This window comes from Labeo rohita, chromosome 10 (genome assembly GCF_022985175.1).
Source record: "Labeo rohita strain BAU-BD-2019 chromosome 10, IGBB_LRoh.1.0, whole genome shotgun sequence".
Lineage (NCBI taxonomy): Eukaryota > Metazoa > Chordata > Actinopteri > Cypriniformes > Cyprinidae > Labeo > Labeo rohita.
The window spans coordinates 28091383-28104142 of record NC_066878.1 but is presented as its reverse complement, the minus strand read 5'-3'; the positions used below and the strand labels follow the sequence as shown (position 1 = coordinate 28104142).

At 35.1% G+C, this 12760-nt stretch overlaps 1 protein-coding gene across 2 annotated transcripts in view; it reads right to left on the bottom strand.

Moving 5' to 3' along the window:
• The window catches only part of ttc28 (tetratricopeptide repeat domain 28), a 361751-nt gene that overhangs the window by 332729 nt on the left and 16262 nt on the right, over window positions 1-12760 (bottom strand). For both annotated transcript variants that reach the window (XM_051121326.1, XM_051121327.1), the window contains exon 2: window positions 8323-8610. In XM_051121326.1, coding sequence (XP_050977283.1) covers window positions 8323-8610 — 288 coding nt within the window. The remainder of the gene's footprint in view (window positions 1-8322; window positions 8611-12760) is intronic.

The window sequence follows — 12760 nt, the reverse complement described above, 5'->3', positions numbered from 1 at the left end:
AGCCATAAATGGTAACAAAACGATAGAGCGACAAAATAACAGGGCAATAAATAGAGCAACAAAACTACAGTTATATTAGAGTGATAGAGCATCAAAACGGTATAGTGATAGAGTGACAGATAGATCAACAAAATGACAAATAATGATAGAGCAATAAATAGTAACAAAAGCTAGAGTGACAAAATAATACAGCAACAGATAGAGTGACAGAAAATAATAGATAGTTAAACAGACAGACACACCTTTATTAAAGCATCAATATGAGATCCATCGGAGCTTTACAACAGGTGAACAGCGTTACTCATCCCGCTATGAACTGATCTGAAAATTGCAAGTCATTGCATGCTTTGAATTTGCATTCATACGCCAGTTCATGCATAATCCCTCAGTGTGTGTTTAAACAACACGGTCCACGCCGTCTGTCTTTGATCAGCACGGGGCCTACGAACGGAATGGACGCAATCAGATTTAAGAAATAAAGACGGACAGGGTGAATCTGCATGAATTATCGGCCCTTTGAAGTCGCAACGGCCCCCCGGAGAAACACCCAGGTGTGAAACTTCCCGCAGTCTTTGCATACCTGAGCGTTTGCAAGCTCGAAAAGCACAGCCTAGCAACCACGCAGAATGAAACAGTGCCTGGGACTTCTTTTAATAAAAGGGATAACATGCAGGGAATGCAAGGGGAAGAAAAGTCTAGACGTCCTCTCAGAAAAACGCTTTCAACCCGAAATGCTCAATCTAAATGACAAAGCGATAAAAAAAAGCACATTTAAAAGGATAAAGACTTAAACCCTGCAAAAACAAGAGCAAGCTACTGCAAGGCCTTTCAGTGTGTTTTTGTGTCGCTGCCGCACGTGTTTGGATGCACAGCGCTGCTCCCACAGTTTTCTCCTTCCCATGGGCCCTCTAAAGGGGCGAAACACGGCTGTTGTGCCAACACGGACATCTATGCGAGGCTGGGAAGAGGAGGAGGGGCGGTCAGCGTTGACAGAAGTAAATAGCCTTCTCAGAGCGGCTGCTGTTATTGAGCCTTAATTAAAGCCGACCTCAGCTGGCGACCCCGCCGTGACGAAACAGCGGGACTATTGCTATGACCCTGCCCTGCACATCACCTCCATGTATCTTCACTCCACTGCACTGCGGTACGGCAAGCCATTACACTGAAAAGCACTCAGGTACTGATAACGAAGGCTGAGCAGTACACTGAATAACAATTTTGAACAAATATGCAACATTAATTTGTTGCAAATACAAAAAAATTTCTATCAGGCCATTATGTTTCCTGAAGAACCCCGTTTTGATTCACTGCCATGTTCAATTCTTTCAAACTGATTGTTTCACTGAATGGGTTCAATGGTCATTCGATTCATCACTTACACTAATTTGCATGCTTTAAAATCTTCAATAAGAAATATATGCAGGAATATATTGCCATTTTTTACTATACAGAGTCACCCTGATGTATAATATATACATTTTCCTTCTTTGTACGCATTTAACGAAAAAGTATGAAAAACAAGTTGCTTATTTTTAAAATCACATTTTACTCTTTAAAACGATAAAAAAGGACAAAAAAAAGCCACCATAAAAAAAACTTAATTCTAGAAAAAACCTTAATTCACTTAATTCGTATTATTTTATATTTATATTAATAAATATTCGGTTTATATTATTATTATTATTATTATTATTAAATTACATATTTTTTTTAAGTTGCTATTCACTGATATTATCAGTTAATATAACACACAACTTTGTGTAATTTCTTTGCATATTATTTTAATATTATTATTTTTGTAGTATTATTTATTAATAACTTTATAGCTTTATTTATTAATTCATAAATACAATTTAATATTTATTTATTTATATTTATATAATTTATATTAATTATTATTTACACACACATATTTATCATTAAATTATATAAATTTATTTTTAATTTCAAGTTGCTATTCACTGATCTTCAGTTAATATAGCACACAACTGTGTCATTTCTTTTGTATATTATTTATATATTTATATTTATATTTATATTTATACTCATACATACATACATACATACATTAATAAATAAAATAAAATTTTTGTCTATTTTAAGTGAATGTACTGCAGAAGTCATTTGGGCTGACTTTTATGCCGTTGCCATTTTGGCATTTGCTAATTTTTTAAATATTAAAATATTAAAAAAATATTAAATATTAAATATAATTATCATTTATTTTAAAATCTTTTTATATATAAAACACAGTAACTTGTATAATACAGTAATAAAATGTGATTCTAAGTCAAACATCATCCCAAGGCTGAAAAACATCAATGTTAAATTTGTTTTAGTCACACTGCCCAGCTCTGACACCAAGTCCTCTTATCACAAGAGTTGAAACTAAAAACACACTGAATCTGCATCTCAGCGAACACAAACACTTCAAATGATGCATAAATGCAGATAAAAACACTGATGTCTCAAGTCTTTCAGCGTCCTCGAGCTCTCGCAGGAGAATGCTGATGAAGCGACACTCGTCTGCGTTCATTTGCCTTCTCTTCACATTCATCACTCGCCGTGGCCCCTCATAAAGGGTTGAGAGGCGTCTGAGTGTGTGACGAAGAGGAAAAACATCAACAGCTTTCAATCAACACAAGGACTTACAACCAGTTTGTCATTCTACCGCTCCTGCCTGGCTGTCAGGTGTGAAGTAGTGGCTCATTGAGCAAGTTTCCCCACAAAAAGGCCATTACTGTGTCTTTTTCCTGACATATACAGTAAGGCAGATGCAGAGCTGTAAACAAAAGTCCAGATTACAAAAACAAACACTTGGAAATGTCTGAATCTCATTTATTAGATCAAGTGTGAAGTAAACTGTGGTTTATAATTCAATCTAGATCATTCATACTACATCAATCATAGCTCAAATCATGTCTCTTGTTGAGAAGAGGTCTGCAGTTATGTGAAATGATCAGATTTTGGATTTTACCTTGGAAAATGATACAAAAAAAACCTGACTATTAAATTGCATAAACTAATATTCAAAAATTTGGGGTTAATAAGATTTTTGAAAAGAAGTCTTTTCTGTTCACCAAGGCTGCATTTATTTGATCAGAAATACAGTAAAAACAGTACAACTGAAACATTACTATAAATAAAAATAACAAATGCAAAGCTGAATTTTCAGCATCATTACTCCAGTCTTCAGTGTCACATTAACTATTTATTACTATACACAGTTACACTGATGCATAATGTTATTGATATTTTTAAAATCACATTTTACTTAAAGTTAAAATTGAATTCTGGGGGGAAAAAAATGAATTTTATAAAAAATGAAATTTATGGTGACTCAAGACTATCAGTGAATAACAACATAAAATAGCAAAAACAATTACTTTTTTTTTTTTTTGGCTATACAAAATGTTTTTGTATAGAAAATAAATTGTTATGATACACAATTTATAGATATTTACAATCAAACAATAAAAATGCCAAAAAGGCCAAAAGACAGTCCAAATGGCTAGTTTTATAATCAATTTATTTTAACATAAATATAAACTGTATAAAATTCATTTTATAGACATTAATATAAAATTTAAATCTATACACATATATATAAAATTAAGTTATCATTAAATTGTATTTTTTTTTCCAATTTTAAGCTGCTATTCACTGATATTATCAGTTCATACAGCACACAGCTATGTTATTCTGTAATGTTGTATTTTATATATTTTTTGGTAACATTATTTATTAATTTACTTATAACTTTATAGCTTTTTAATTACATTTAGAAATATAATTTATATATACACACACATACACACATACACACATACATACATCATTTTTTTTTTTTTTTTTTTCAATATTTTATTTTATTGTTTTTTTTTATTTTTTTTATAATTTAGCAAAAAACAGGACTTCTCAGGATTCTTTGAAGAGTAGAAAAGTGCAAATAACAGTGTTTATTTGAAATGTAAATATTTTGTAACATTAAAAATTCTTTCCTTCCTCTGACTTTTTTTTATCAGTTTAATGCATCCTGGCACGAAAAAAACATTTTTTCAAAACAATTTGAACAATAGTGTTTTTTAAACTGAAAGAGAGACTCACATCATACTGTATCACACTGTATCAAAAAAAACAAACAAAACAGAATCTGACCAATCAGAACACCTTAGCACCTGCCTAGCAACACCTTATTAACCAATCAGAGCATTAGAACTCAAATACTAGAAATAATTTTGAGCCAACCACAACATCGCTTTGAAAACTCTACTTTTATAGCTATATTTTTACTCTATATGAAATTCAATACTGCATCACGTCCTTGAAATATGAAAGAGAAACTAAAGTTTTCTTCTGGGCTTTGTTATAACTTCAAATTTGTTTGTTTATTTGTGTTTTTTAATGAGATTTTTGCCAGAAACGCTCCGCACATGCGCAAAAGGGCAAATCTGCAGCGTTTCAGGCCTGTAAAATCAGTGGAATGTTGCTGTTATTGCAGTTATTGTCCTCGCAGCACAAGTTTGCTGCTGAACCCGTCCAGGATTTCCACAACAAAACAGCAGCTCGGCCCCACACCCACTACTTCCTTCAATTCTGTTCCAAAAGGAAGCACAGCCTCTCCGATACAGGGACCGCTGTCTGCTCGTTCCCACAAAACTTCCTCGGCTAGATCCCGAGCGCTGCACTTGTGGCGCTGGTTAGGTCGAACACTCCCCGCCGTGTCTCAGAAGAGCCCGCTGCTCATAAAGACAACAATTTCACACATTTTGGTTGAGTAAAATGGAACCCATGTTTCTGCCCTTTTCTCGGTGCCAAGCGACAAAATCCCGCCTCCTTGGTTCCATGCAGCAAATTAAATGTCAGAAAGCAATAGACGGGCAGCTGTGCACACAGAGGTTAACGTTCCTCGCTGGGTTTGGGTTTTGCCACATGTGCTTTGGGCCGGGGAGGAGAGGATTGTGTGGTCAAAGCGAGACCAAACCGAAGTACCACTCACGTCTGCGCAAAACGGTTTCCCTCTCAGAACGTTGAAGCGGTTTACGATTGAGAAAAAGGCAATTTCAATATCCTCAGTTCTTATTAAAGCCAGCATGTTTGTGTGATTAGAAAATACTTACGAGTAGAGCTGTTAGGGTTGCGCACATGTGTGGGTCGCCCGGTTCAAAGCAGAACAAAACTCGATTTCGACAAACAACCTGGAGTGATATGATATTTTGACATTTTTATCCAAAGCAACTTATGATACACTAATTTCAGCTGCAGTACCAACTCAAGAACACTAAAGTCTCCAGATATAAGCAGGATATCAACAACTCTAAAGTTACTTTGTCACAGCTACTTAAAATTTAACCTCAAATATCAATCTCAAAAATCATATATCCTATATGAGACATAAGGACTTAAAGGGGTCATCGGATGCTAAGTTCACTTTTTCATGTTGTTTGAACATTAATGTGTGTTGTCAGTGTATGTCCAAATCTACCCTATAATGATAAAAATCCATGCAGTGGTTTTTAAAGGAACCCTATGTAAGAAATTTATTTCAGTTAATCATAAAATGGCCCTGACATGTCACTAGACATTAAGAAATCATGTTCATTTCAAATACTTATATCACTGACAACAGTGGTCCGGCCAGGATATTGTCATTTAAAAAGTGAAAGTTGCAGCCCTCAACTGATGTTGATGTTGTCATGTTGTGTTTTGGTCTGAGGCGCCACCCTCCAGCTATCTACCAATCACGAAGTCAGTAGAGTTTCGTCATCCGGGTTGGCAGCTCTGCTCTAGTTACAGCTACAGCTATGAACGTGTCGGATAAAACATGTATTATGTGACGAAACCTAAAAGATCTCGTTATGAATCCGAAGTACGTCGTGACAAAGTCCGAAATAAAACAAGGATTTGTATAGGAGATGCCTTTGACAGATGGAGACGGCTGAAAACGGAGAAGAATTTTGTTGGTATAGGCTAAAAGCCCCGTGCTTCCGTACACAGTGGATTTTCCACGGTCGCCCGTGCTAAATGCGTTCATAAAAAGCTTTATATCGCACCACTAGCGGTATGAAAACAATCTATGTTCCGACTGAAATGTGGTATTACAGTACATCTTTACGAAATATTTGGCTAATCGCCTTTAGTAAATTTTTGCGACACATAATTACTTCGCAAAACATCTCTCGTGAAGCATAAACATAAGTAACAGAGGAAAAAAAAAAACCTTATTGTGTAGGACTCGTCACTTGCCATTGGAAGCTCCTTGTAGCAGCCTACGTTCCTGCAGAATCCTGCAGCTTAGCTGGCAACCTCGAGTCAGGGGGGGAGGGGGAGGGGATACGCCGTTCTACAGTATTTTGAAAGTGATTGCAGTACCAGTTTTGGCCACAATCCTACATACGGTTCCTTTAATTAATCTGTAAAAATAATATCCCCTTTTTCAAATCGAGCCGTTCTCAGATGCCTGTCGGTGTGCCGTCACACCCAAAGAGGCCGCTCCCACAATAGTTGATTGACATGAGCGATTTACCTCAGATCAGCTGTAACAGTCCAGTAACTTTCCTTGTTTCGATGCCGAAGCAGGGATGCAAGTTAGACAAGAATATCTCCGACTGAGCGATTGAGGTGTTGTGTTGCTGGATGTAATAATGAACATAGTAGTTGTCATTTACTCTCGACGTCTGAGCCGCTGAAGATGCAGTGGATTACATTTGTTTGTGAAGGGAATGCGCCTCCCGATCTACATATATCCGTCTATGTTCACACGAATTATTCATGATCAAGCTTCACTTACAGCAGAAGTGTGTATAAGCATTTTTTATGAATCTTTGTGATTGCCTTTCCTTATAACGTGGTAGTTAGGAAGTTTAGCAGCTAAACGCGGCTAAATGCGGCTAAAGTAAACAACATTGTCATTCCACAGAGAGAAGAGAGGGGCGGGTGTGCAGAGCTCTTTTGCATTTAAAGGAACAACCCTTGGAATGAGATGATTTTTGCTGTTTTTTTGTTGTTTTACAAAACCATTGAGAATTTTTAATCAAAGTATATTAGAGACTTTTCATTAACACCCTAAAGAATCATATCAACTTGTGGAAAATGGGCATCTGATGACGTCTGCGGCACGTTACGGCTCTGACGTGGCAACCGGAGTAGATCGTGGCTTTGGCATGTGTTTCGACCCCCTGTACTGCACACGTCTGCGGTGTGTTACAGCTCTGAAGCGGCCACTCTAGTCAATGCTTGTGTTTATACCCACCGCACTGCGGCTCGTTGAAGCGGTTCTCCGCATTGCATCACTAAAGTTAGGCTAACCCCCCACCTTGTCCCTACCCTCTCTCCAACAATTTGAATTTCTGTGGGCGGGATTTAATTTAATGATATTCTAATGGACCGCGCTGTGACGTCATTGCATGCGGAAAACAAACGTTGCAGTCCAAAGGAGCCGTTCGTTGTAGTTCTTGAAAAGGGATTTTTTAAAAATGAAATATCTCCTTTTGGAGTGGACTTTGAGATCTGAGGACTTTGATCTTTTTTTATGCCCAAAGATACACACCACACACTGACTAAAGTTCAAAAAGTGAAAAATCATAATAGCACCCCTTTTATATATATACATGATCATAAATAATATGCACACTAACTGCTGAAATGAATCAAACACTTATTTTACACGATATGCACACAAAAAAGGCACAAGAAGAAACTAACACACCAATGCTAATCACCTCAGTATGACCAAAGTTGACTAGCCAGGCCAGTTTACCTATAACTAGCAATAATTGCATATTTCTTCAGAGTTAAAAACAACAAGCCAGAACTGCAACACACAATATAAAAGCTAGTAAATAATATCAGATATACATGTTGTGTGGGAACTACATCAGAAACAGATTCCAACTGATCAGGTTATTAATCTAGTTTAATACTTAATAGCTGCAAGTGAACATATAGTAAAAAAAAAGCCTGTGCTTGTTATTAAGTCTATCACAGCGTGCCCTTTTCCCGTTGCCAAGAGCAGACGAGCTCCTGCCGCAAGGCCACTCCTGTGATCATTTTTCAGACGCTGACTTTACCGCGATGCTCCGCTGTGAGTGCCGGTTAACATCACAGCTGAGAAATGTTAAGCAAAGAGGCAATTTGGCAAAATCTCAAGCTCTCGGCTCGCTGTACCTGCAATGAATGCTAAAAGAACAAACAAACAGACAGCGATGATCTCTGCTTCTCTGAGCTGAGGAAAAAACATCGTATTGACGATGACCGAAGAACATGGAACGTCTTCACCTATAACCTGGAATAAAAGATACGAAGCCCCGCCCACACACTTACCTTCGGCCATTTAGGGTTCAGGAGGCGGGCTTTGACTGCGTCGTCCAGGGCGGTCTGGTACTGGCCCAGTTTGAGGTGAGCGGCCGAGCGGTTGCTGTACAGGATGCAGTTCTGCGGGTCGGCGCGCAGGGCCTCGCCGTACAGCTTCACGGCCGTCTGGAAGTCTCCCAGCTGGCAGGCCTCGTTGCTTTGCCGCACCTTCTCCATGAACTCTGCCTTGCTGAGGCCCGGGCCATCAGCGGCGGCGTGCACGGCCCTGCCCAGCGCTCGCGGTCCAAATAGACCAAACTACCCAGGAAGAGACACATCAGAGAGAAGATTTAGAGTTTTTAAACCGTTCAAATAAAGCTCTTAATGCAGTAAGGATGCCTTAAATAAATCAAAAGTGACAGTAAAGACATTTATAATGTCATATAATTATAAGTGCTGTTCCTTTCAACTTGTATTGATTAAAGAATCCGGGGAAAAAAAATGTTGCATGGTTTTCACAAAAATATGAAAATGTTTTCAACATTGATAATAATCAGAAATGTTTCTTGAGGGGCAAATCAGCATATTAGAATGATTTCTGAAGGATTATTTGAACCAAATTAATGCAGCCTTGGTGAGCCTAAGATGCTCACCAAGGCTGAATAAAATAAGAAAAATAAAATAAAATAAAATAAATACATCAGTAATGCTGAAAGATGCTGAAAATTCAGCCGTCTCAAAAATAAGTAACATTTGACAATATATTCACAAAGAAAACTGTTATTTTAAATAATAATGATAATGATAATAATAATAATAATAATAATAATAATAATAATAATAATAGTAATAATAATAATGTTTCACATTTTTTGTTTTTCCTGCATTTTAAATCAAATTAATCCAGCCTTGGTGAGCATAAGATGCTACATTCAAAAACAGTGTAAAATAAAATAAAAAAATAAATAAATAAAAGAAAAAAAGAAAATATTGCAAAATAAATAAATAAATAATGCTGAATGATTCTAAAAATTCAGTTTTGATTACAAAAATAAATAACATTTTACAACATCTTCACATAGAAAACAAGTCTTTTAATAATAATATTATTTAACATTTTTTATGTTTTTCATGCATTTTAAATCAAATGAATGCAGCCTTGGTGAGCATAAGATGCTACTTTCAAAAACAATAAAAGTATTTAAAAAAATAAAATAAAATAAAAATATTGCAAAATAAATAAATAAATACATAATGCCAAATGATGTTGTAAATTCAGCTTTGACCACAAGAATAATTAACATTTTACAATATATTCACATAGAAAAGTCCTTTTAAACAATAATATTTCACAATATTACTGTTTCTAGTGCTGTCAAACGATTAATCGCGTCCAAAATAAGTGTTTGTTTACGTAACGTGTGTACTGTGTATATTGAATAGAAAGTTTAATAGAACAGCATTTACTTGAAACAGTAGAAATCTTTTGTGTCATTATAAATGTCTATCACTTTTGCGCACTTTAACCCATCCTGACTTAATAAATGTAATAATTTCTTTAAAAAAAAAAAAAAGTTTTAAAAGTTGTAAAACTACGTAAATAATGGCAAATAATATGTATGCTAATTGTAAGTGTAAATTGTAATAATAATCTAAGTGTGGTCAAATATTAGCCAATTAACCATCCAAACCAGTAAATCTATAACTAACAATGACTGAAAAATCTAACAAACATTATGTAAGTGTAGTAGTTAAACACGACGATCCAGACCAGAACCGCAACTCATGATATAAAGCTAATAAACATTAGCATACATACATGTTTTGTGGGAACCTAGTTTAGTGCTTGTAGTTGTAAGAGAACACATAACAGAAAAGCCTGTGAAAAACAGATTCAAAGACATCATACTCATTAACATATGACACCCACATTTACATATCAACACCTATTCAGCATTTCGCAACTTGCCACACCCCATAATGGCCTTTTGGCCCTTTGACCAATCAAAGCAGCAATTCTTTACATAACATCTTAAAAGCAGCCTGAGAGTCAGAGAAAGGATGATGAATTGCTTTTTGTGCATCTTGACTGACATAAGTAGGGAAAAACAGAACATGACCCACTTAAATAGACACGATGCTGACTCATGTTGAATTCAGCTCACCTCTGCTGTATTTGTATGCTTGCGTTTGTTGTGTTTAGCATGTAGCAAAGCAGCTTTGCAGGATTTTAGGATTATATTGGCAGGGGCAAGCACAGAGGAAACCTTTTTCTTAATCTCTTTGGGAGTATGAAGGAAACCCTTGAAAAAACACAAAGCTCAACAGTACAGCCCTCCTGAAAGGCTGTAAGAACAGGCCATGAAATTCAGTGTCACAACAGCACACGCTACTACAGAAATACTAGATGAATACAAATCAACTTATATTGAAGGTATATAACCAAGAAGGTTTTAATGTCACCCAACACACACTAATGCACTAATCACACTAATCTAAAATAACAATTCATATGTCAATGGATTTGTATAGGGCTTTTCACACAACAATGCATACTGTTCCAAAGTATTGTTCTGAAATGTTTATAAACACAAGGAAGAAACCTTGAGAAGAAGTAACACTGTATTTGATGTTCATAAATGTTCAGCAGATGTAACTCAGCTACACTACTGTTTATATTACTGTTTAGCGTCTACGTTTTTTTTTTTTTTTTTTTTTTTTTTACACATTTATTTACAGAAGTGTCTATAAAATATTAGCAATATTTAAAAAAGTTGAGTACATTTTTTCAGGATTCTTTGATAAACAGAAAGATCCAAAGATCAGCATTTATCTGAAATAAAAAGATTTTGTAACATATGCTATACCATTTTATTTTTATTTTTGAGAAATTATAGAAATTAATAGTTTTATTCAGCAAGGATGCTTTAAATTAAATAAAAGTGAGGATAAAGACATTTATAATGTTACACAAGCTTTCTATATCAGATACATGCTGTTCTTCTGAACTTTCTATTCATCAAAGAAACCTGAAACAATTCTACTCAGCTGTTTTCAACATAATAATAATCATAAATATTTTTGATTAAAAAAAAAAAAAAAAAAAAGTTTGTCAAGACAAACTTTAGGTTGACTTGAGAAAGTCTAGCCTGAAAATTTAAAGCAGCTGTAAAAACTTGAAGTTTTAAACATTATATAGATAGATTAGATTATTAGTATGTTGCTAGCATGATTAGCATGTAGTTAGCACGTTTCTAACTATTTTTTAATATGATTAGCATGTTACTAGCATGTTGCTAGCATTTTTTTTTAACATGATTAACAAGTTACTGGCATAATGCTAGCTTGTTTCTAGCATGATTCACGTGTTACTAGCATGATTAACATGTTGCTAGCATGTTTCTGACATGATTAGCAAGTTACTAGCATGGTTCTAACATGATTAGTAAGTTACTAGCATGATTAGCAAGTTACTAGCATGATTAGCACGTCATTAGCATGTTGATAACATGTTTCTAACATGAACAGCAAGTTACTAGCATGGTTCTAACATGATTATTAAGTCACTAGCATGATTAGCATGTCATTAGCATGTTGATAACATGTTTTTTAACATGATTAACAAGTCACTGGCATGTTGCTAACATGATTATTAAGTCAGCATGTTACATGTCATGTTGTTGATAACATGTTTTTTAACATGATTAACAAGTAACATGTTGCTAACATGATTAGCGTGACTAGCATACCACTAGCATGTTGCTAGTATGTTTCCAACATGATTAACAAGTTACTAACATGTTGCTAGTCTGTTTCTAGCATAATTAGCATGTTGCTAGCATGATTAACATGTTACTAGCATGTTGCTAATATGTTTCTAACATGTTGCTAACATGCTACTAGCATAATTACCATTTTTAACATGATTGGCATGTTACTAGCATGTTGCTAGCATGTCACTAGCATGATTAACATTGTCAGCATGATTAACGTGTAATTAACATGTTACTAACATGCTACTAGCATGATTAGCATATTTTATCATGTTACTAGTATGATTAGCATATTTTAACATGATCAACATGTTACTAGCACGATTAACATATTTTTAACATGATTAGCATGTTACTAGCATTTTGCTAACATGTTTCTATCATGATTAGCAAGTTACTAGCACGATTAGCATCTCACTAACATGTTACTAGCATGATTAGCATGTTACTAGCATGTTGCTAACATGTTACTAGCATAATTAACATATTTTAACATGATTAGTGTGTAATTAGTATGTTGCTAGCATGTTTTTAACATGATTAGCATGTTACTAGCATGATGCTAACATGTTACTACAATTAACATTTTACCATGATTAATATGTAATTAGCATGTTGCTAGCATGATTAGCATGTTACTAGCATAATTAGCATATTTTAACATGATTAGTGTGGAATTAGCATGTTGCTAGCAT